The 26494-nt window shown below is 42.2% G+C and overlaps 1 protein-coding gene across 4 annotated transcripts; it reads right to left on the bottom strand.

The window, feature by feature from the left end:
- Positions 1-639: 639 nt before the first annotated feature.
- On the bottom strand, positions 640-26103 carry tbc1d19 (TBC1 domain family, member 19). 4 transcript variants are annotated; one of them, XM_046319459.1, is made up of 21 exons: positions 25900-26103; positions 25588-25660; positions 25419-25464; positions 22706-22781; positions 22053-22127; positions 21820-21883; positions 21040-21086; positions 20849-20959; positions 20365-20437; positions 19865-19903; positions 17430-17542; positions 11474-11548; positions 11214-11276; positions 5253-5337; positions 5106-5150; positions 4965-4997; positions 4645-4754; positions 4338-4429; positions 3273-3388; positions 3014-3084; positions 640-2119 (listed from the first exon to the last, which is right to left on the bottom strand). In XM_046319459.1, the coding sequence occupies exons 1-21, from the start codon at positions 25996-25998 to the stop codon at positions 2045-2047; spliced, it is 1581 nt and encodes a 526-aa protein (XP_046175415.1). In that variant the 5' UTR covers positions 25999-26103; the 3' UTR covers positions 640-2044. The 4 variants fall into 4 exon arrangements, with proteins under 4 accessions (XP_046175415.1, XP_046175416.1, XP_046175418.1 ...); XM_046319460.1 differs by having other exon boundaries at positions 25807-25927; XM_046319462.1 differs by lacking the exon at positions 25900-26103 and adding an exon at positions 23063-23142 and having other exon boundaries at positions 25588-25653.
- Positions 26104-26494: the final 391 nt, after the last annotated feature.

Here is a 26494-nt window from a genome sequence, read left to right as displayed (position 1 = left end):
TCCTGTAGAAAATCGTTTCAACATCAAGGGAGCCAACAGTGGTGGCTAGTTCAGGCCAGGGAGAACAAAAGGTGGCTGATAAGAAGTCACTGCTCCCCCCGGGGGGGAGCAATGAGCAGGAAAGGCTCTGGGAGTCTGGGTAAACAGGTGGCAGTTGTACCAGGCATGACTAAGCCGCGGGGACTAGCATGAGAGGGAAAGAAGGAGGGCAGCAAAACGAGGAACAGCATAATTTGATATGAGCACACAGAATGGATAGGGGGAAGGCAGCCAAAGCAAAGGCAGAGCAGATGCTAGGGTGGGCTGGGGGGGGCAGATAATGTTTAGTTGCTACCTGTCAATTATTGATTCTGCCTACTGACTCCTCAGGCTCATTGCTCTGATGAGCTGCCAAAGTACAGTACGCCACATCCAAATATTTACCCTATCCAAAAAGAAGTGTCATTTAATTATGTTGGACGATGCAGAATGCATGACCACATTTCTACTGCTGTTGCAGAATGGATGTAGGCTGTCAAACAGAGATCTAGGGGCCATATGTTACCTCTTAGTGAAGGTCTAAGGAATAATGAGTCTTAATGAGTCTGAATACAATACTACAGAGGTGAAGTCAAAATTGAAAATACAAACTAGTGGATGTAGGTTTCATTACTTTATTTTAATTTAATGAGCATTGAAAAACAAAACTATGCTATGATGCTGTGATTGATTAATGTCCCCTGATCTCAGAGACATTGACCACATTAGGTAGGGTAAAATGTAAGAAAATCCTGAAATGAAAGTGTAAATAAAAAATATGTAATCTGGGCACATACATTTGACAATGGGCACAAAATGGAACAAAATTGGGTCAGGGATCAAATAATAGGGCGAGACAAATACAAATATAGCATGTGAACGCAATAATGAATGAAATCCATAAAAAATGTACACTAATTACATAAAAGAACAATTCAAACAAAAGGTTCTCTTCAATGATCATTTTCACAATTCAAAACAATAACAATAAAAACAATACTGAGACAAAAACAGTGTTGTAATGGCATATCTTATACACAAGTCATATCTTATGATAATATCTTGCATATTAAAAATGAACATTAGAATATTAGTTTAAGCCATATTAATTATGACTTAGATAATGAATTAACTGAGATCATTTTCTTGAGGAACCCGACACAGAGCAGCTTCTGATTAGCTTCTAATACAGGATTATTATTGCAAGGAGCGCTTCATGAAAATATAAAATGTTAAAACCCCACTGAACACTTATCAGCGTTTCCTTAACACATCAATGGTCACACTGTAGACAGCTACAACTACTTCCCACTGGGCACAGACGTAAGCTCAATGCCTAGTTTTGATTAACATTTTGTTGAGTTGTCAAATAACGTGAAATCAACAAAAATGTCATTCGATTTAGGTTACAAAATGGGTGAAAAAAATAAGACTCCCTTAGGTTGATGACTTTTTGCTAATCCAATCAGTTTACCACTTTGATTCAATGTCATCACATTGAATTGTTTTTGTTAAAATGACATGGAAACAACATTGATTCAACCAGTTTTTGCCCAGTGGGTTCCCTCTCTCACACTGTCAATTACAACCCAATACAATACTGTTCCATGCAATCCAGCTTCCAATAGACTCATCAAGCTGGTCCCAAGCATTGGCATATATATCATCTTACTTAGAGGGCATAGCTTAAGGAGGTAAGATTTGCTTAGCTTATCTGAGGGCTATACTTACATACTGTATAATATATCTAATAATATGATACATGGTGATAACTATTTCTGTAGCGTGCATGCAGAGGGACATGCAGCTTTGACACAGTGAAAGAAATATGGTGGGATGGATATACAAGGTTTCAGGGGTCTTTTTTTTGCCTTTTCATATTCCATATAAGGTGTGGTTGGCATCTCTGACTCTGACAGACGATCACTGGCGTTGGCATGGGAACAGCTTGACAGCACAGGCAATTGCTCACGTCTCCTCCGGTGCGCGTGCACACACGTGTCACACACACAAAACACGCAGGTCCTCAGATGACAGTGGCGAACAGGAAGATCTGAATGAGGGGCATGACCTTCAGAGTTGAAAGGTCGGCGAGGACGGCCTGCAGTAAGGAAGGTCGTCAAAGAGAATACATGTTCATTACCAAAAGCAGACTCACACCAACCAACTAGTGGATGTAATAAAGTTCCACATGATGACGTTTTTACAGAAACTCTTTTTAGTGACAATTTATTTGAAACACTATTGAGCTGCAGATTCCCCTTGTAGGCTTCATATAGGGTATATGCCATTCCCCCAGCCTGGCCTTTTGGGATTACATTTAGGGGCCCTATCATGTTTACAGAAAGGGTCTAATATTTCAGGCCCTCGGCACAGGCTCTAAAAATAAGGAGCCATGTTATGATACCTTCTCCAGTGGACCAGGTGGTGAATGAGCAAGCAAATACTGTGGCCCAGCATCTTAGCATCAGGTCAACCTGACGCCCGTGCGTCACACTGGATTAACTCTCTAGGAGGGGGGGGGGGGGCAGAAACGGCTAGGGGAGGTTTACTATGGCTGTCAGTCAAATGCTCTGGAGGAGACAGTATAAAGGCTTTCTTAAGTGGGTACATGGACACGAGGCTGGGACTCATGTCAAAGGCATTTGGAATAATTGCATTAAGAGGGGAAAATGGATGGCATACAATGCCAAAGTTCATGGTGCAATGCTGTACCTAGGTGTCCTTTGTATGTTTTCGTGTAATCTGTACTTTTCCAGATTGTTTGACATTTAACAACACACACAGACACCCTGTGTACACCACAATAATGACCCTTGCACATTTCGGGTGTGAGCGTTTCAGGGGAAGTGGGGGGGGGGGGGGGGTAGGAGGGGCAGAGGGCTTGAAATGAGAGTACGGTGCTATTTCAGTAACCAAGGGCCAGAGTGGAAGCCAGTGTGTGTGCGTGGGAGAAAGACGACCTGCCTGTGGCCTCGGTAAAAGGCACACTCACTTCAGCTGAGGTCAGTGATGTCACCTCCATCAGGTTCTCAGCCCGGAAGGCAAAGACGGCCGCTGCTAGGACTAGGGGGAGAGAGAAGGGAAAATGGGGTCAATACCCACTATACAATTTAGCATCAACGCAGCCGTAACACACCTCTAAATACTAGTGAACTAGTTAATACTAGAATGCACGGTCACAAAGTTGATTGTCTTGTTAATTATTTATTTATTTTACATTGAGGAGCAGTTTCACGTGAGTGCTGCTATACCTGCTACAATCTCCAGTGAGTCGTAACCCAGGATTCGGTCCCACAGAAGGAGGAGCTGGTCAGTAGAAAGGTACCCAGAAAACGCTCTCACCATCCACTTAAAGGCAATACGCAAGCTGAGGGTATGTTCAACAGTTGAATAGTGTCACATCATTCTTTCATGTATCATCATTGGAGCCCAAATGTACAACATTTCCCTTTTTATACCTGCATGAAAGATAATCATATATATTCTATTCATACATATTCAACGCCATATCAATTTCAAAAGTAATGTATTTGCAATATTTTTCCACTAGATGGTGGTATATGCCTGAACTAATGGTGAGAGAAAAATGAAAAGGAAAACAGGATTTTGAATGGGAATCAATAGTTTGGTCCCCACAAGGATAGTAAAACAAACGTGTGTGTGTGCTTGTATTACTATCCTTTCGGGTATTGTAAATTTCCAAAAATTCCCCCAAGGATAAAACAAGGAAAATTCTCCCTCGTGGGGACATTTCCCACATACCCAGGAGGATAAAGAATATTTTAAGCTTAGCGGTTAGGTTTAAGGTTATGGTTAGAATTAGGGTTAGAATTAGGAGTTAGGGAAAATAGGATTTTGAATGGAAATCAATTTTAGGTCCCCACAACGATAGGAACATATATGGTGTGTGTGTATAGACGTGTTTAACTATTCTTGTGGGGACCAGAAGTCTATTTCTAGGGGGTTTAGTGTTAAGGTTAGAATTAGTGTGAGAATTACATTAAGGGTTAGTGTTAGTATCTAGGGTTAGGTTTTTGGGTAAGGGTAAGAGCATGGGTTAGGGTTAGGTTTAGGCTTAGGGTTTAAGGGAAAATAGGACTTGAATGGGACTCAATTGCCCCCCCCCCACACACACACAAGTTAGCTGTACAGGACTGTGTGTGTGTGTGTGTGTGTGTGTGTGTGTGTGTGTGTGTGTGTGTGTGTGTGTGTGTGTGTGTGTGTGTGTGTGTGTGTGTGTGTGTGTGTGTGTGTGTGTGTGTGTGTGTGTGTGTGTGTGTGTGTGTGTGTGTGTGTGTGTGTGTGTGTGTACGCACGGCTGAGCGCCTATCTCCCGTAGATGGTAGAATAGCTGGGGGAGATGGGTCTGTAGCAGCCTCTCAAACTGTAGGCACAGAGACACTATACCCTATGGAATAACATACATAATGTGAATACACACACATACAGTATACACACATATTGAACACACACACACACCCCATATCAATGCAACATACTTTTATGAACACAAACACACATGAAAATACATAGCTATATATAGAAACACAAATATGAGCAGAGAACAGACAGAAAACACACTCTTTCCTCTATCTCCGTATTCTCTCTCTGTGTTAAACTTACAGAGGTGGAGGAAGAGACAGAGTGCAGCCTGAAGAAGTAGCGTACGTACATCTCCCTAAACACACTGTACAGCTTGGAGGGCTCGTTGTACAGGAAGCACAGAGGGGCCACTGGAGGACACAGACACACAGTAACACCTCAGAATTCAATATTTTATTTAAAAAATATATATTTAACGAGGCAAGTCAGTTAAGAACAAATTCTTACTTGCAATGATGGCCTACCACAGCCAAAACCTAATCCGGACAACACTAGGCCAATTGCGCCGCCCTATGGGACTCCCAATTACGGCCGGTTGAGAAGGTAGAAACCGTACTTACCATACATTGAAAAACCATGGAATGGGATGACACCTATACGGAAGAGAAATTGAGAATAGTCCATCAATGATTGCGCACAAGCATAAAGGGCTACTTATATGTGTGTTAGTAAGTGAATTTGGGGTTAAGGACTATTCTCACCATTTGGAGGATACACCACAGCAAACTCCTCAACTCCCACCTTGCCTGCAGGTAACCAACCATGACATCAACACCTTATATGAGATTTCCCTTAAATAAAACTTGTGGTGATTGTAAATTAGATTAGATAAGGGTAGAATGGCTCACCTTGAATGTAGGATTTGGGAGGAGTGGCACTGTTGTAGCTGAAGTGCTCCAAGACCGCAGTGTCTCGAGAGAAACATAGCAGGACCTATGACAACAGACACACACAAATGCATGCACACACACACACACACACACACACACACACACACACACACACACACACACACACACACACACACACACACACACACACACACACACACACACACACACACACACACACACACACACACACACACACACACACACAGGGGCAAATTAATCTGTGCATGAGGTGCTTCACACTGCCCTTACCCACCTGGACAAAAGGAACACTTATGTGAGAATGCAGCTCAGCGTTCAACAGCATAGTACCCCCAAAGCTCATCACTAAACTAAGGACCCAGGGACTAAACACCTCCCTCTGCAACTGGATCCTAGACTTCCTGAGGGCCGTCCCCAGGTGGTAAGGGTAGGCAACAACATCTGCCACGCTGATCCTCAACACAGGAGCCCCTCAGGGGTGAGTGCTTAGTCCTCTCCTGTACTCCCTGTTCACCCACAACTGCATGACCAAGCACGACTCCAACACCATCATTGAGTTTGCTATAGGAGACAACAGTGGTAGGCCTGATCACCGACAATGATGAGACGGCCTATAGCGAGGTCAGAGATGCCAGGACAACAACCTCTCCATCAATGTGAGCAAGATAAAGGAGCTGATCGTGGACTAGAGTTTCAAGTTCCTTGGTGTCCACATCACCAATGAACTATCATGGTCCAACCACACCAAGACAGTTATGAAGAGGGCAACACCTTTTCCCCCATCGGAGACTGAATAGATTTGGCATGGGTCCCCAGATCCTCAAAAGGTTCTACAACTTCACCATCGAGAGCATCATGACCAGTTGCATCACCGGTTTGTATGGCAACTGCTCGACATCTGACCGTAAGGCGCTACAGAGGGTTGTGCATACGGCCCAGTACATCACTGGGGCCAAGTTTCCTGACATCCAGGACCTCACTAGCTTTAAGCACCAGCTGTCAGAGCAGCACAAAGATTACTGCACCTGTACATAGCCCATCTATAATTTAGCCCAAACAACTACCTCTCCCCCTACTGTATTTATTTATTTAGCTCCTTTGCACCCCATTATTTCTATCTCTACTTTCTATCTCTGCAAATCTACCATTCCAGTGTTTTACTTGCTATATTGTATTTACTTCGCCACCATGGCCTTTTTTTGTGCCTTTACCTCCCTTATCTCACCTCATTTGCTCACATTGTATATATATTTATTTTCCTACTGTCTTATTGACTGTATGTTTGTTTTACTCCATGTGTAACTGTGTTGTTGCATGTGTCGAACTGTTTTGCTTTATCTTGGCCAAGTCGCAATTGTAAATGAGAACTTGTTCTCAACTTGCCTACCTGGTTAAATAATGGTGAAATAAAAATATACCAGGTGGTGTCAGACAAAGGCCCCAAAAATGTGATGGTAATCTCATCTTCTCTTCTGATTGGGAATACATTTCAATGACTCTGCCCCACTTGTGTGGCATTATCTTCAGGAAATTATATGGCCGCTCAATCAACTGAATTATGTTTTAATCAACTGATTTCATTGGTTAAGGTCATTGCGTCACAGCAGATGTGGACTGTGTATTGAAGTGCAGAGCTGGGGTCAATTCCACAGACGTCAGTTCAATGTCTAGTTTTGATTTACATAGTTTTCAACTAATGTGCATTCAAGGTGAAATCAACTAAATATATCACCATGTGATTGGATTTAGGGTAAAAGTTGGGTGAAAAAACAATGCCTTTACGCTGATTACGTTGTGCAAATCCAATCAGTTTTCCACGTTGGTGCAACGTCATCACATTGATTTGTTTGGTTGAAATGACGTGCAAACAATGCTGATTTGACCCGTTTTTGCCCAGTGGGGTGAATCGGGCATGGGATTTTCCCCATAGGAGTGCATTTTAACTCTTGAACGGATTGGACTTAAAGACATGCTCCAGAACTTTGGTGACTACCAAGTATTTTTTAAACCTCTCGCTTTGGGCTGGATGTGTCAATGTGTAGTTCGTACATGCATAATCTATAAGCAAAATTACTGGTTTACCTCAATTAGCCACGAAATCCCTAGTTTGAAAACAACTTTTTCTGGAAGTGGTGGCAGCATCATGTTATGGTTATGCTTGTCATCGGCAGGGACTGAGGGAGTTTGTTAGGATCAAAAGAAATAGCCCAGGTAAAATGTTAAAGGAAAACCCGCCTCAGTCTTCTGAAAACTGAATTATTTTTCCACGGGGCAATTACACAAATCTTAAGTAAATTTTATATCAGTAATGTTAAATGTAACACTTTCTTGGAAATGATATGTGACCCACTGAAATAGTATTAAACTAACACTTTTCAAAGTGTTCACAAACTAACACCCCTAGAGTGTTGGTCCCTAACACCATGTGTGTGGCAAATTCCGACTTAAATTAACACTTTATTAGAGTTGATGCTGTTATCCTTTTTGTGTTAGGAATAACACATGTAGTGTAACATTATTTTAGGGGTTTTAACATTGTAGGTTGTAAAGCCTTATTTGCATATTTCCCACCATGCCTTTCAAGTGAATGCGAGAGATACCCACCCATGACTGTGTTTGTTAGTGATAGACATGTGTATTGCATGCAATAACTCCTGGTTTTGAAGCCTTCACCAAGTGACTGCCAAGTGCATATGTTTGAATTCAAAGTAAACCCTTTAAGACCTTATATTATACATTTAATAAGGACTTTAGTTATCCTCCACATTGTGGTCTGAAAATCTTCTCTGGTGGACCACATCAGACCTGCAATTCACAATAAACTGGTTTGTGAAGTGATTAGTGATTCCAATCAGAGCTAGAGGGAGGAAATCCAACAATTGTCATGTTTTATCACCCAAAACCTACATTCAGAATGACTGCTATGGTGAAGAACTTGACAAACAAGACTACCTAAACCATCTAAACTGGAACAACCACCTCAGTAATGGGTGCTTGCTTGGGCCAGGAAACACAAGCAATGGACATTAGACCGTTGGAAATTGGTCCTTTGGTCTGATGAATCAAAATGTGAGATTTTTGGTTCCAACTGCCGTGTCCTTGTAAGATGCAGAGTTGGTGAATGGATGATCTCCACATGTGTGGTTACCACCGTGAAGCATGGATGTGGTGCTGATTTATTTTGAATTCAAGGCACACTTAACCAGCATGGCTACCACAGCATTTTGCAGCGATACGTCATCCCATATGGTTTGCACTTAGTCCCACTATCATTTGTTTTTCAACAGGACAATGACTCAACACACCTTCAAGCTGTGTAAGGGCTATTTGACCAAGAAGGAGAGTGATGGAGTGCTGCTTCAGATGACCTGGCCTCCACAAATCACCCGACCTCAACCAACTTGAGATGGTTTGGGTTGAGTTGGACAGCAGAGTGAAAGAAAAGCAGCCAACAAGTGCTCAGCATATGTGGGAACTCCTTCAAGACTGTTGGAAAAGTATTCCAGGTGAAGCTGGAATCTGGAATCATCAAGGTAAAAGGGTGGCTCCTTTGAAGAATATCAAATTTAAAATATATTTTGATTTGTTTAACACTTTTTTAGTTACTACATGATTCCATATGTGCTATTTCATAGTTCTGATGTCTTCGATATTATTCTACAATGTAGAAAAATGTCAAAATAAAGAAAAACCCTTGAATGAGTTGGTGTGTCCAAACTTTTAACTGGTAACCTATATATTGTATATCATTCATGCAATTTCAATGTTGTTTGTGTTTCCTTGTGTACCACCAACTTTGCTTGAGAGGATTTTACTGCAACACTGCATCCAAGTTTCTTGACAAAGATGTTTCAAAGAGCTGTCAGTCAAGGCGAGCTCATGAATATAATTTCCCCGCCCAATCAGCCTGTCTTTTCAAACTTCATGGTAGTTAGCCATGAGAGAAAAAGTATTTTCAGAATGGCTGTTTTCAGAATGACTGAATGTGAAAGGGGTGTGTTGACTTTCACTAGCGACTGTGTCTGCACATACAATATGTAACGTACTAGGCAATTTTTGGGGACCCCTTTTGGCTTGTGAGCACAATATTCAGAACTAGTGGCTAAAAAGTATTCAGAATTACCAGATAATCTCTTTACAATGGAACTGAGCCCAGTCTCTGATACACTCTCTCTTTTTTAAATTTGCGATTATAGATTAGTCTCTCTCAACCTAAACCTGAACCGTATATATTGAGAATTCTACGACTGCATAGCGAGTTCAGGAACAGTCCATATTGATGATTTGTCAGTGCCGAGCGGGTAAGCCACCATAGAGATGATAACCTGTCGTGCCACCACCATTCACTAAACTGCTCCCAGCATTCAGCAAAATAGTTACTATCTTTTACTTAAACACGCAAGTAAACAAATGAACCGGCAAAGCCAGACTGGAGACATTCATCTGTCACTATAGTGTTGTCTGATGCAAGTATTGGTGGACATATGAATGAGCACTTGCTCTAAGTATTTTGGTTGAAAGGGGTATTCAAAACCATGATAGGGGAGCCTCTATATTATATACACTCTTAGAAAGAGTTCAGTTTGTACCCATAGGAGAACCCTTTTTAGTGCTGGGTGGAACCCTTAGCAGAGGGTTCTATATAGAACCCTCTACGTTGGGTTCTTCAAAGAACTCCCTGTATATGGTTCTACCTAGAACCCTCTATGAAGGGTTCTACCAATAACCATTTTATCATCTAAAGGTTCTTCCATGAACCCTCTATGAACGGATAGAACCCACCAGCCTTATTAGCCTTTAAAATTGATTTATTTATGACAATACATTACATATATTATGCCTTTCTTTGAGGACCTAGTTATACCCTAACAGAGGAGTTAGGAATCTCATATCAAGCCTACAAGTCACAATATGCTTGCTTGCAAAGTGATATGTAATTCCTATTGGAGTCCAGCCAGAGTTAGAATATCCAACAAGTGGAACTGTTAATCACCCACAACCTGCATTCAGAACGACTGCCAGGGTAGAAAAGATTGAATACTGAGACTACCTCAATCATCTAAACTGGAACAACCATCTCAGTAACGGGTGCAATAAATCCAATTACTAACAGATTGGATTAGTTTAGAAAAATGTATGCTATTTATCTTTGTGTAGCATAACATTTCTCAACCAATCAATGTACATGCAAAAACACTGATGTAAACAAAACAAACAATTCTGAAAATCTCCCTGCAATAGAGCATGCTGAGAAATATCATATATGGTTCTATGTAGAACCGTTCTTGCCTCCCAAAGAATCAGTAAAGAACCCTTCCTTCCAAAAATGGTTCTTAGGTTGTTAAAGGTTCTGGGTAGAACACTTTGACTAACAAAGAACCCTTGTCTTCCAAAAATGGTTCTTCTGATCAAAATGGTTCTTGGTAGAACCCTATCCCTCTGCAAATAACCGTTGTGGAACCCTTTTTTTTAAAGAGCGTATAATTGTGTGTGTAACTATATCTGTTACAATGGAATATTGTGTATGTAGGAGTGAGAGTAGTTTAGTCTAGTGGTATTCTATACAGTCTGGTGTCCGTGTTATTTTGACTACCATTATCTCCCCTCTGTGTACACTCTCTAACCTAACACAACCTACATAGATAACACTCAGTCTTCTGTATACATGTATGCATTAATGTCTAGTGTTAAAAGGACATGCTAATAGAACGGAAGGAGACTGCTGAGTAGATGCTTGAGAGAGAGAGAAGAGAGAGAGAGAGAGAGAGAGAGAGAGAGAGAGAGAGAGAGAGAGAGAGAGAGAGAGAGAGAGAGAGAGAGAGAGAGAGAGAGAGAGAGAGAGAGAGAGAGAGAGAGAGAGAGAGAGAGAGAGAGAGAGAGAGAGGGAGAGAGAGAGAGGGAGAGAGAAATGGATGAGGGAAAATGAGTCACACTCACCTGATACAGGAAATCTTCAAACACAAAGTAGTAGTCATCATTACTCGCAGTCAGTTTCACATCCTGGAGAAAACAAAGTAGGGATAATTGACAGCAAAACAAAGATATAAGAAATAAATACCGGACACATCACTACTAGTTTGTAAAGAACATAGCAGGCGGGAAAATAAATCAACACCAAGGTTCTCAACAACCACACGTGTTTGCATGTGCTGTGGTGTTAAGTGTTTCCCTGCTTGCATTGGCACGCCAAAGCCTACCTTGTAGATGAGGTTATCCACCAGCAGGTCATGGTGTATGACTCCAGCCTTCAGCTGCTCATAATGCATCACATCCTGTCCAACAAAACATCAGTCAGTCATTTATAAATAACATCAAACTAAAAGATACAACCTCCACAGTACGTACAAATAATATGGGACAATAATTTATTCAAATGATTGACCATTCAATCCAATACAGAAAGTGGGCCTAAACTAAAGAAACTAAAGACAGCAGCATTCATTCGGTTCGCCCTCCTTCTACTACAATAATCTATTTGAATTGAAGTACTACTACTATCTTCTGTCCTTAAACCACCTTATGTATTTTGTCAAATTTATGTGCTCGTTGACATTGACATGACCATGATTTAGTCAGACGAAGAGGCAAGGTTAATGTTATGGGAAGTACTTCAACACTTCACACCACATAGTTAACATCAGAATGTCTCCGGTCTGATAAAAGCTACCATAAAAGAACGAAGTTACAGAGGACAGGGAGGAAAAGAGGAATATAAACCAAAACTCTGACAGACTTCAAGCACTTTGGCAATCAGACTGGTGGGGAGAAAAACAGAGATGAAGTTCAAGCTGCTTGTCCATATTCAAAACACCCAAAATGGATATAGTCCATTTGAGACATTAAAATTCCAGTTAAAACGTTAAAGGGGCAATCTACGATTGCTCCATACAGTGCCTTCGGAAAGTATTCAGACCCCTGGACGTTTTCCACATTTTGTTACGTTACAGCCTTATTCTAAAAATGTATACAAATATTCTTCCCTCAGCAATCTACACACAATACCCCATAATGACGAAGTGAACAGTTTACACATTTTTTCAAATGTAAAAAAAAAAAAAGAAATACCTTATTTACATAAGCATTCAGATCTTTTGCTACGAGACTCGAAATTGAGCTCCGGTGCATTCTGTTTCCATTGATCATCCTTGAGAAGTTTCTATAACTTGGAGTCCACCTGTTGTAAATTCAATTGATTGGACATTATTTGGAAAAGCACACACAATCTTGTCTTTATAAAGGTCCCACAGTTGACAGTGCATGTTAGAGCAAAAACCAAGCCGAGGTCGAAGGAATTGTCCGTTGAGCTCCGCTACCACTCTGACAGTGCTCTAGAGTTCCTCTGTGGAGATGGGAGAACCTTCCAGAAGGACAACCATCTCTGCAACACTTCACCAATCAGGTCATTATGGTAGATTGGCCAGACGGAGGCCACTCCTCAGTAAAAAGCACATGACAACCTGCTTGCAGTTTGGCACCTAAAGACTCTCAGACCATGAGAAACAAGATTCTCTGGTCTGATGTAACCAATATTGAACTCTTTGGCCTGAATGCCAAGCATCACGTCTAGAAGAAACCTGGCACCATCTCTTCGGTGAAGCATGGTGGTGGCAGCATCATGCTGTGGGGATGTTTTTCAGGAGCAGGTACTAAGAGACTCTCTCTCCTCTGCTCTCATCCTTCTAGACCTATCGGCTGCCTTCGATACTGTGAACCATCAGATCCTCCTCTCCACCCTCTCCGAGTTGGGCATCTCCGGCGCGGCCCACGCTTGGATTGCGTCCTACCTGACAGGTCGCTCCTACCAGGTGGCGTGGCGAGAATCTGTCTCCTCACCACGCGCTCTCACCACTGGTGTCCCCCAGGGCTCTGTTCTAGGCCCTCTCCTATTCTCGCTATACACCAAGTCACTTGGCTCTGTCATAACCTCACATGGTCTCTCCTATCATTGCTATGCAGACGACACACAATTAATCTTCTCCTTTCCCCCTTCTGATGACCAGGTGGCGAATCGCATCTCTGCATGTCTGGCAGACATATCAGTGTGGATGACGGACCACCACCTCAAGCTGAACCTCGGCAAGACGGAGCTGCTCTTCCTCCCGGGGAAGGACTGCCCATTCCATGATCTCGCCATCACGGTTGACAACTCCATTGTGTCCTCCTCCCAGAGCGCTAAGAACCTTGGCGTGATCCTGGACAACACCATGTCGTTCTCAACTAACATCAAGGCGGTGGCCCGGTCCTGTAGGTTCATGCTCTACAACATCCGCAGAGTACGACCCTGCCTCACACAGGAAGCGGCGCAGGTCCTAATCCAGGCACTTGTCATCTCCCGTCTGGATTACTGCAACTCGCTGTTGGCTGGGCTCCCTGCCTGTGCCATTAAACCCCTACAACTCATCCAGAACGCCGCAGCCCGTCTGGTGTTCAACCTTCCCAAGTTCTCTCACGTCACCCCGCTCCTCCGCTCTCTCCACTGGCTTCCAGTTGAAGCTCGCATCCGCTACAAGACCATGGTGCTTGCCTACGGAGCTGTGAGGGGAACGGCACCTCAGTACCTCCAGGCTCTGATCAGGCCCTACACCCAAACAAGGGCACTGCGTTCATCCACCTCTGGCCTGCTCGCCTCCCTACCACTGAGGAAGTACAGTTCCCGCTCAGCCCAGTCAAAACTGTTCGCTGCTCTGGCCCCCCAATGGTGGAACAAACTCCCTCACGACGCGGAGTCAATCACCACCTTCCGGAGACACCTGAAACCCCACCTCTTTAAGGAATACCTAGGATAGGATAAAGTAATCCTTCTCACCCCCCTTTAAGATTTAGATGCACTATTGTAAAGTGACTGTTCCACTGGATGTCATAAGGTGAATGCACCAATTTGTAAGTCGCTCTGGATAAGAGCGTCTGCTAAATGACTTAAATGTAAATGTAAATGAGACTAGTCAGGATCGAGGGAAAGATGAACGGAGCAAAGCGCAGAGAGATCCTTGATGAAAACCTGCTACAGAGCGCTCAAGACCTCAGACTGGGGCGAAGGTTCACCTTTCAACAGGACAACAACCCTAAGCACACAGCCAAGACAACGCTTTGGGACAAGTCTCTGAATGTCCTTGAGTGACCCAGCCAGAACCCGGACTTGAACCCAGCAACGCTCCCCATCCAAGCTGACAGAGCTTGAGTGGATCTGCAGAGTAGAATGGGAGAAACTCCCCAAATACAGGTGTGCCAAGCTTGTAGCGCCAGACCCAAGAAGACTCAATGCTGTAATCACTGCCAAAGGTGCTTTAACAAAGTACTGAGTAAAGGGTCTGAATACTTATGTAAATGTGATGTTTAAGTTTTTTTGTATTTGATAAATTAGAAAACATTTCTAAAAACCTGTTTGTCCTTTGTCATTATGGGGTATTGTGTGTAGATGGATGAGGAAAAAATACACTTTAATACATTTTAGAATAAGGCAGTAACGTAACAAAATGTGGGAAAAGTCAAGGGGTCTAAATACTTTCCGAAGACACTTCAAATGTTTTGACTTTTAACTTAATGACATATACTCATTGATTCTTGAAGAATATAACTTATAAAAGCCTCATTAGCTTAGTTCAACTGTCGTAACCCACCAGAACCTAAAATATAAGCTGGTTTTATTACAATGTTTGTAACCAATGTAATTGTAAACAAAAACTGTATAGCCTCAAGACATTGATAAAACTATCATTTTGATATCATGGATGGTCAGTACTTGAATCAACAGCTCTTCTTATGAACTGTATGTATGCACTATCTGTGTTGCTCTTGCCAACCCCCATTGTCCCACCTCTGAGAAGCAGAGGTTCTGTTGTGATCATGTAGGTCTGACAACTGATTTGTTAATTTTACAGTAATGCAATTAGTCACAAACTCAGATTTTGAATCCAAACAACTCAGATGATATAAAAGAGTCTTAGATTATCTCTCTCTCTCTCTCTCTCTCTCTCTCTCTCTCTCTCTCTCTCTCTCTCTCTCTCTCTCTCTCTCTCTCTCTCTCTCTCTCTCTCTCTCTCTCTCTCTCTCTCTCTCTCTCTCTCTCTCTCTCTCTCTCTCTCTCTCTCTCTCTCTCTCTAGTGAAGTAGATCTCTCTCATTAGCTATGCCTTGAGCAGTGCCTTGTAGTGCTTGTTAATGCTTCATGACTCCATTAATAAGTTATTAAATAATACTTGCTTTGATATTCACTCCGCGTGACCATTCCTTGATCTCAGGCAGCTAAATGCATAATACTTGATTGCACTTGGTTTAACTATAGTCTCTTGCACATTGATATTTATCTTATGGAGTCGGACATTTCCTTTAATGGGATAATTGCTTAGTCTTATTATGGGTCGCTTGTGAGGTAGTTATAATATCATATGTATCAAATATTACCACAGTAACAAGTGATCAGGGTAAGATGTCACACATTTTATAGAACTAGAAGATGACACAGGACGTATAAGGGATACCCAAATCCATGTATTGTTTAAATGAATCAGACCCTTTTATTTGAAAACAGCCCCAAGCAGTGTTTGTGTTGACTGAGGCTCTCAATCACAAACGACAATAAGATTCAAATTAATATCGAACTTAAACTTGTCATTCACATGAACTTTCCTCCCTGTCCTTTGGATGAGAAGGCGAGTACTGTATCTCCACAACAATACTTTCGGATTGACGTTTCAACCCTTGAGATTTCAACTTAACTGCTTTGCCATGCTTTGACTTACAGTACCTCGAGGGCATTGTGTACACAACTGCTTCTGTGCCACAGGGCAGCTGTAAGTGGCTGTACATAAGGAGACTATGCCATACATAGTGGGTGAGGAATGGCCACCCACCACCTCTGTCCATCGCCCCGGGGGAAGCCCTGTCTCATGGGTGAGGCCCTTAAAGGCCTCAGCCCATCTATTAACCTGTCTGTGCTGGAGAGCCCTTACCCTTATTAGCATGAGGGATTGTGGGATGCAGGCTACATCATAGGAGAGTTGATGGGTGGTGGGTGACGGTGGTTATCTGGGACATAGTGGACATGTTCTGTTTAAAAGGATGGTGGTGATTGGTTAATACAACCTGGCGGTCATCTTTGAAGATGTTTAGGTTATACTGCAATAACATAAATCTCTGTGCATTTACACAATATCCTGAGTGTCCTGATATGTCATACAATACCACCATGTCATACACGCTAGAGCTAGTGGCACACAGATTATGGATAGTGGACAGACCTCTCTCCTGTCCTGAACGCAACTCTGTTTGTCCTACTGTCGAACCTGGTGAAGGTAATGCTCTACAGACCTCCGCTGGATCCCTGTAACTCTCCTAGGGGGATCAATCTTCCCACGGCAGGGGCATTGTTTAATCGGCCCGCGACGAGGCGGGGGTCCGTTCCCTGGGTTATACAAATGCGGAGGGGCACGGCCATTTGCCACACAGGGAGCAGGCCCTCTTGTTTGAGCTAACTTTGCTTAATCGCAACCAGTTTGATTACGTTGGCGGTCACAGTGCCCTGGGACGAGTTACGGCAGGATGGCGTAAACACGAGCGCCACTAATTTATAGCCCGAGGATCGTCTCCAGCTGCATGAACCTGTACTAAGAACTAGGCATTCAGTCTATAAAATAAGTATATGTATCTACATGTAAAATAAGTGAATTCCTTGAGGACAATGTCTAATGCCTATGGAAAGATGATATGTTTTGCTAGTGGTGTTCAATCAACTGTGATGCTTGCTAAATCTAATCGCATGCAACCTCTCTTTATTGGAAAACTTATCTGAAGCTACGCAGGTGGTAACACCCATAGACACTCGTAAATATAAATTAGGATAATAACAGTTCCTCTCTTCCAGTGTGAATGATGGAGATAGGTCATGTCAACCATTAACACTGGAGAGGGTTCAGAGAGGGAAAGAGAAGGTTCAGGAAGAGGTGAGCAACTTCAAGCCCTAGAATAAATAAAAAATGGGTCTTGGGAATCGCAACGGCTGTGTGTGGCTGGCAGTTTCATAACAAACACAGGCAGAAAACCCAGAGTAGCAGGTTCAACACCATGGTCTTTAACATTAACCTAATGATACATTCATCGACAAAAGATCGGTAACCACTTAACCAGGCAGCGTAGTGTGTGTCTGTGTGTGCATTACCTCAGGCTCATTGGTGGAGTTGAGGATGAGGGCCCAGAGGTCAGCTCGTAGGCCAGTGGGACAGCCCTGTCTACTGTACTGCTGGGCTGCTGCACAGTCCTGCTCATTTACCACTGGAACGACACACAGAGGACACCCTCATAACACAACAATACTATAGCAGTGGTTACATTATAGCACAACCGAGAGAGGTGTCCTTTGTGTACATTTAAATACTTGAATTTACAATGAAAATAAATATATCACACACCACAGACTCACACCACAGTAAACATACCAGGACCATAGCGAAATGTCTCACTGTCATTATAGCAACACGACTTTCCCCTTCTGTTGAACACACATATAAAACAAACAGACTGCAAACGATCAGACCAGACCCTATCTGAATCTGAACCTTCCATCTTGCTCCTTCCACTACGACAGGTCCCAAACACACATGGCCCTTGACTCCACTTACTCCAGGTGTCGGAGAGCCAATAACACACTCCAACATAAACATTCTGCCCTCTTGTTCCTCTTTAAATCGGCATTTAGAGTGCTATCCTCACTTGATCCACTGTCCCCTTGGCCATCGGGGTGTTAAAACACATTCCTACCCATGTAGAACACATTGTGAGGGCACTAAGGAGACGTACACAAAATTAGTCCTTGTATTATTGTATGTGTCCCCCGGGCCAGGCCTGATTCAGCCCTATAAGAGGCGTCCCCGCTAATGTTTACATTAGGCTCAGCATACAGGGACAGGGTAGAGTGCAAAAGTGTAAGGGAGACTAGGCCACTTGAGAGGGTGAAGGAGAGGATTAGTTATGGCAGGAGCTACCTATAGGGGTTTCCTATGGGAGGGGGGTGAGAGGTGTGTGTGTGGTCTTGTTCTTCTATCCTCGTGGAGACCTGAAATCTCCCAAAGTCCCCAAAGGATAGTATAACAAGGAAAACTATATTTAAATCTTGAGTGAAGGTTAATGGTAATGGTTAGGGAAAGTAAGATTTTGAATGGAAATTCATAGAATAACGAGTGTGTGTGTGTGTGTGTGTGTTAGGGCTGGGTGTTAGGGCTGGGCGGTAAACCGTATGCGACTATATACTGGCATTGATGCGTGGGCAGTATAACGCTATTACAACGTTTGGCTTTTTAAATGTGGTACACCACTCCGTTTTTATAGTTTACTCCGCTACTTGAGTCATCTCTCTCCCCACCCCTTCTTGTCACTCAAGAAGCGCAGTTGTTGTTGCTCAACCACTATCATTTGCCAACCGTTCACTCTTGACTTCAATCTTCATGGACAATGCAGCAGATACAATATGTTGATGACAACGATTACGATTTCCACTTTGCTTCTTAATATAAAGCCGAAAGCATTCGATAATTGCAATATTAGTCTGTGTATCTTACTGTCTGCAAACAGCAAGTTTGTCTTTTCTTACCAAGATGTGGCTAAACTAAATTGTGTTAGCCGCAAATGCTAATTGCTAGTTAGCTGGCCAGCTAATAAAAAAATGAAATATATGTAACCTTTATTTAGAGAAAACATTTAATGTTGCCAAAGAGTATAGGGTCCCACTCCCCTGAGAAACACTGGCAAAAACTTTGGTTTCTACCCTGTCACAATAACGCCTCCATAGAGATTGTAATTCCTAATTCTATGAACGCCTCCCTGGCTTTTTCATTCGTTGTCATGTCAAACAACACTGTATTCAAAGTGTCCACGATTACATTCTAACTATAGAATAATATTATTATTATTTTCCCATGATTCTATCTATACTGAAGAAAAATATAAACGCAGCTTGCAACAATTTATAATATGAGGAAATCAGTCAATTGAAATGAATTAATTAGGCCCTAATCTATTTCACCTGACTGGGAATACAGATATGCATCTGTTGGTCACAGATACCTTAAAAGAAATGGGCCTCACAACGGGCCTCTGGATCTCGTCACAGTATATCTATGCATTAAAATGGCCATTGATAAAATGCAATAGTGTTCATTGTCGGTAGTTTATGCCTGCCCATACAACAACCCCACCGTCACCATGGGGCACTCTGTTCACAACGTTGACATCAGCAAACCACTTGCCCACACGATGCCGTATACGTGGTCTGCGGTTGTGAGGCTGGTTGGACGCACTGAAATCACTTAAAATGTACAGTATGTTTTGCCGCCCTACTGTCATGCACAACTCATAAAGCCAATTTAGAACTTTTATATTATTCCAAAACATAAAATTGAAAGCTTTGGTGATATATTTGAGCCATATCGCCCAGCCCTAGTGTGTGTGCGCATGAGTGCATGCAGTACCAAATGTCCCACTTTAATGTCAGGAAGACATATTCCAGAGAGGACCAACTGGCTACAATACAAAAAGAGAGATACACACTATTAAATAAATAGGATCTCAAATGAACCAGCCATCTATCTATTATCTTACCTTTCTTCCCGATGCGAGTATGCTCGCTTTCAAACAAATCTGCCCGGCGATATGAAAAAGAGGGACAACAAAAATATATCAGTTGTCAGCCTGAAGTGGATCCGTTTCCAGAACGGACTACTGTATCAGTTGGATTTACAAACAAAAGGCTATGAATACAATGATATTTAAATCCTTCTTAGACACACAGATATTGTCTGAGAGATGCCAGACGGCCGAATGGCATGAGAAACATTTACACAAACTGATAAGATATCAACTGAAACGTTCTTTATTCATCCCGATTTATTTCTGTATTTGCTAGGTAAACATGTTTTTCTCTGATGATTCTGAATGATTTTACTGTAGACCTAGAAGTTCTTCCAACTTGATGTGGAAGATGAATTACCGCTAAATGATCCATTATTCTCTATTTTAAAGCTCTGTTCATAGGCCGGAAAGTATGAGTATTTTTATCAGGACACAGAACGCAAGCTCAGTACATATTAATTGAGTTTTACCTGGGGGTACGTGTGTATGGTCGTCAATACCCAGCTGCCCCGTGGTCAGGCTCAACTCTGAATAGGCCTCTCTCTGAAGGGACAAAACATACAGTAAACACCGTTGAATCGTCAATAAACACAAATCATCTGGGATTTACTTTGAGTAGGTTACACACACGCAGACAAACAGTTCCTGTTCTTGTAAAGAGCTGTCAAACTCATTCCATGGAGGGCCAAGTATCTGACCGGTTTTTGGGTTTACCTTTCAATTAAGACATAGACAACCAGGGGAGGGGAGTTCCTTACTAATTAGTGAACTAATGTCATCCATCAAGTACAAGGGAGGAGCGAAAACCTAAAGTATAAATGTGTAAACACACCCAGTGTTTCGACACACACAGATGGGTCAGGTCAAGTGTTTTTCCTACCACCTGTGGAACGACACACAGACACAGACAGACACGCACGCACACCACAGACAAACACACAGTATTTCCCCTACCATCTGAGGTATGTCTCTGTCGTGGAGGGGCACCTGGATGAGGCCCCAGTGACTCTTTGCGCTGGCCTCCTCACTGCTGTCATGGTTTGGGTTCCGTAGGCTGATCAGCACCTGGGAATCATGGGAAATGGAGTAACTTGGAGTATTAAGTCATCGATCAGAACATATTGATTGAGATGAAGTCCATTTACCTCCAGAAAGTCTTTGGGAGCATAGACAGGCCTGAAACGACTTAGATCTGTACAAAAGGACAAAGACAAAAGGAGCATTAAAGTTTAAGTTGCTAATAAAAATATAGTAGTTATAACATAGATATAACAATGTAATTACAACATAGCACAGATGCTGGGTGGATAGTTGCATCATCAAGCTAACTTTGGTGACCATTGAATGGATAATATCCATTCAATGGTCATTAAAGTTAACCTGATGATGCAACCATCCATAGTATGTGTTGGCAAATTAGACATTAATTTTTGGTCATCTCCAATGGAAAAAAATGGTATAGCGTCTTCGCTGGATAGAGAATTCCCAGGAAAGTCACACATTTAGAAGTTTTCATCGTCAGTCTAAGTCAAATGCATGGTCAGTCAATAAAGAGAGCATGTTAAGGATGGAAGGGGAGTTCCACTCGCTATCGGAGCGAGGCAAGGCCCAGGAGTCTGGTTATCCTCTTGATTCACAAGGCCTGCTGTTTATGCCAAGGCCCGGCACACACTTGTAAATGTTACCATACCCCATTCTCAGATAGCATTGTTAGGAGACTGTTCTGTTACATGGAGTACTGTGCACAAGCAGAGTTAACTTAAGGTAATGCACCTACGCAAGAGGTATATAAGTATAAATGGCACACACACACACACAGCCTTAATTACAATGGCAAGGGTTACATCCTCCTGCAATGTTAAAATAACCCCAGTTAATCCACACTTATAAACAGTATCATCAACATGGAGTTTGAAGGTAAAGACCTGGTTCGTCTGTCCCCATCTCGTTCCACTTGTTGGTCAACTCCTTCTGTTCCACAGCTGGCCTCTACAAAACGGAAAATTAAGAACAGTCAATAAAGTAGTTTGTTAATAGACTGAAGACCTTAACACAAATATATACTGACACACAGGGCCCTCTGCGAATATTCTTGAAGACCTCATCTTAGGTTGAGTACCCTTTTACATGCTGTCATAAACTACTTTACACGGTTTACCTTACGAGCCAAGGGTACACCCAGCTCTGTGCACATGCTGTTCAGGCTTTTGAGGATACGCTTCTCCCAGTTTACCTGTAGGGGAAGACACACACAAGCTTAGACACACGCACACACACATAAGTGTGCGCACACACACAAACAGTTAACTTAACGACATTACAAAGACAACTCTGAGCAGAGTTTTTCCTGAAGCTTCGCTGGTGGGCGTGGCAGGGGCGTGGTGGGCCCATCAGAATTTTAGAGAACATTTTATAGGTCCCCATCTTGGCATCTTAGAAATATTTGTGCATTTCAAAGCCAATTTCCTGCAAATTTACGAATGTTTCCATGGAGTTGAGAGAATTCTTTGGAATATTAAAGCTCATTTCCTGCAATTCTACACATTTTTGCCATGCAGCTGAGAGGACATTTTTGCAGTTTTAAAGACAAATTCCCTGCAATTGTATGCACTTTTACACTGTTAGGCAGCCCACCCAAGAATTGTAAGAATCCCTTCTTCACTAAAACATATCTGCTTAACTAAAGCATATCTTCTACAGTAAGTCACCGGACAAATCTGAGAGACAGAACCACAAAAGAGATGATGAAATGGAGTGATGAAGAAAGGAAGAGAAGGAGAGATGGATGGAGAGAGGAAGCAACAGACCCACCTGGGCCTTGCGCATGTACGCCAGAGGCTCCTTGGCGTGCTCTGGGGGAGCTGCAGGGTGGCTGGGGAGCGGCTGACTAGAGAGAGAAAGGGTGAGTAGGAGAGATAGAAAGGGCAAGAGAGAGAGAGAGAGAGAGAGAGAGAGAGAGAGAGAGAGAGAGAGAGAGAGAGAGAGAGAGGAGAGAGAGAGAGGAGAAAAGGAAAGAAGAAAGTGAGAATAAGACTAGTTTCTTCAAATAAATGTATGACAAACAACCCGTAAAGGCAGTAGGATCCTCTACTATAAGCAACATATTGAAGATTTTATTTTTATTTATGCAATCAAACTGGGGGAAAAGAACAATCGACTAAGACCAACTAAAGGCTATCTCTCCAGTTGAAGGAGAAGGTCTGGGTTCCTCCACCAGATCCACCTCCTGCATTTGTCCATCATTCAACCTAAATCAAATCAAATCAAATCACATTTTATTTGTCACATACACATGGTTAGCAGATGTTAATGCGAGTGTAGCGAAATGCTTGTGCTTCTAGTTCCGACAATGCAGTGATAACCAACAAGTAATCTAACTAACAATTCCAAAACTGGCAAATAAAGGACTCTGGCCGTCTGGAGGACAAAAACAGGATTGAGCCCATTTCAGACTTTGTGTTATACAATGGCTTGCGAAAGTATTCACCCCCCTTGGCATTATTTTGATTTGGTTGCCTTACAACCTGGAATTAAAAGTGCTTTTGGGGGGGGTTTGTATCATTTGATTTACACAACATGCCTACCACAAATGTAAAATATGTTTTTATTGCAAAAAACAAACAAGACAATAAAACTTCAGTATGCATAACTACACATACCCCCCCTCTCTTGGGGTATGTCTCTATAAATTTAGCACATCTATCCACTGGGATTTTTTTCCCAATCTTCAAGGCAAAACTGCTCCAGCTCCCAAGTTGGATGGGTTCTGCTGGTGTACAGAGATATTTAAGTCATACCACAGATTCTCAATTGGATTGAGGTCTGGGCTTTGACAAGGCCATTCCAAGACATTTAAATGTTTCCCCTTAACCACTCAAGTGTTTCTTTAGAAGTATTCTTAGGGTCATTGTCCTGCTGGAAGGTGAGCCTCCGTCCCAGTCTCAAATCTCTGGAAGACTGAAACAGGTTTCCCTCAAGAATTTCCCTGTATTTAGCACCATCCATCATTCCTTCAATTCTGACCAGTGTCCCAGTCCCCACCAAACGTGTTTGCCTATTTTTCTTCTTTAAGCAATGGATTTTTTTGTGGCCACTCTTCTGTAAAGCCCAGCTCTGTGGACTGTACAGCTTAAAGAAGTCCTATGGACAGATACTCCAATATCCGCTGTGGAGCTTTGCAGCTCCTTCAGGATCTTTGGTCTCTTTGTTGCCTCTGATTAATGCCCTCCTTGCCTGGTCTGTGAGTTTTGGTGGGTGGCCCTCTCTTGGCAAGTTTGTTGTGGTGCCATATTCTTTCCATTTTTTAATAATGGATTTAATGGTGCTCTGTGGGATGTTCAAAGTTTTGTATATGTTTTTTTTTAACCCAAACCCGATCTGTACTTCTCCACAACTTTGTCCCTGACCTGTTTGGAGAGCTCCTTGGTCTTCATGGTGCCACTTGCTTAGTGGTGTTGCAAACCCTGGGGCCTTCCAGAACAGGTGTGTATATATACTGAGATCATGTGACACTTAGATTGCACCCAGGTGGACTTCATTTAACTAATTATGTGACTTCTGGAGGTAATTGGATGCACCAGATCTTATTTAGGTGCTTCATAGCAAAGGGGGTGAATACGTATGCGCGCACCACTTTACTGTTTATATTTTAGAAACATGTTATATTTTTCATTTCACTTCACCAATTTGGACTATTTTGTGTAAGTCCATTACATGAAATCCAAATAAAAATCAATTTAAATGATAAGTTGTAATGCAACAAAATAGTAAAAAACGCTATGTGGGATGAATACTTTTGCAAGGCACTGTAAAACACTCATCTTTATCTAAACAAGTCACATAAACGAGGACATACACAGATGATTCATGTTCAAGAGAGGAAGGCATAATTCAACTCTTTACGTTGTAGTGCGAAACTGGACAACCTCAAGTTCAGGCAGCTGGATCATGAGTTTTGTTTTCATCTCACGGCAGTAAGACACCATGGTACTCTTAAGTGACTTAAAGTGACTCGGGCTTACATTTGCTCAAACTGAATAACAACTCACGATTTGATCATACAAACAGAGAAGCTGAAAAAGTGCTGTCTGTTTAAAAATAAAGTGTTAGCAATGCAAGGAACATGCGTCTGTGTGTCCATATCTGATACAAACAGTAGGTCTAGACAGACAAACAAAACAGAAGAATAAAAGCATGAGACCTCCTGGCATTGGATGATGGTTGGAGCGTTGGTGCCAGTTTTGGGATCTGGTCTGGAGTGTGGTTCTTGGCCAAGACTAAAGCCCCAAATCAATTTTACTGGAGTCTGTTTTAAACGAGCATTGGCTGAACATTTCAGGTGATTCACTCTCATAAATGTTATATAACAACAGTTAGAAACAAACTTCAGTAAGGGAACACACCATTAGACCCCCCCTCTCTCTGCCTGTTCTCTCTCAATCTCTCTATCTGTGTGCCCATGTACATGTTATGCATTTGATATGCTTATACAAAATACATTTTGTTTATTGAAAAAAACACTTACACATGCAACTCTCTGTATACTGCATTCTGTAGCTTTCTCTCCCAACCTGCAACACAAAATAAAAGGTATTCATTTGCAACATGACATGCATGATATTCAATGTAGGTCCAGTCCATGACATCTAGCTAGCTATTACCACACAAATATGCGTTCTGCATCAGGTGCTTACCTGATGCTTTGAGAAAATTACGAACGTCCTCTTTTAGAGATTCTAATTGTATCTCGGGTCTATGCAAACACTCCTAAATAGAATGAGAAAATAGTTAAGCATATTCTCTAGGTAGCTAGATATTTTGGTATGTCAAGCAGTTAGTTACTGGTCGTAAAATCAATAGTATTGCTAGATAAGGCAACTGTTTGTATAGCCTTGGCAGCTGTAAAATCTCACAGCAGCAGACAGGGAGGACAACATCCGTTGTTGCACAAGCCTTTCGGTCAATGCCTTCGGTTCTGCAGAGCAGCTAGCTAGCTAGCTACTCACTTTGGCCTGTCTCTCTATTTGAGAGTGTAAATGGGTTGCTTTCAGTCGCTGGACAATTTGCGCAATTGTCAGTGATAACTCCGTTCCCTCATCCATCATTTTCAATGTTCGTTTTGGTTTATCTAGACTACGATAAGGCAATTAGACTTTTAGAATCCATTTGGTATCCGGTGATGCAGCCTTTGGCCTCTGCAGTGGTTACTTAGCAACTACGGACTATAGATGTAGAGGAAACAAAATATACGCAAGATTAGTTCCTAGCTTGTTAGTTATTTATTGCATTATCAGTGTGCTCATTGTCAATAGCCTGCAAGCTCTATCTCCCTTTCTTGATGAAAAATCCCTAATATAGGCTGTGTTCTTTGCATAAACAAAGATAAGATATTGTTTGGAGTCAGATTGTCTAGATTATCTATGTATTTGTAGTGCTGTATCCAACAACATCTGATCATCAATCGCATTATATTGCCTGTAATAAGACTTTCTTGCTATGACTCTGTCACCTGCATTCAAAAGGTAAAGAAAACATTTGAAAAGTTTGTTGGTGCCTATATAGGCTACCATTGCTGAGGGTTACATTTGGGAGGGGCATTTT

This window comes from Oncorhynchus gorbuscha, linkage group LG21 (assembly GCF_021184085.1).
Source record: "Oncorhynchus gorbuscha isolate QuinsamMale2020 ecotype Even-year linkage group LG21, OgorEven_v1.0, whole genome shotgun sequence".
NCBI lineage: Eukaryota > Metazoa > Chordata > Actinopteri > Salmoniformes > Salmonidae > Oncorhynchus > Oncorhynchus gorbuscha.
The sequence above is the reverse complement of the archived record's forward strand: the minus strand, read 5'-3'. Positions and strand labels throughout refer to the sequence as shown.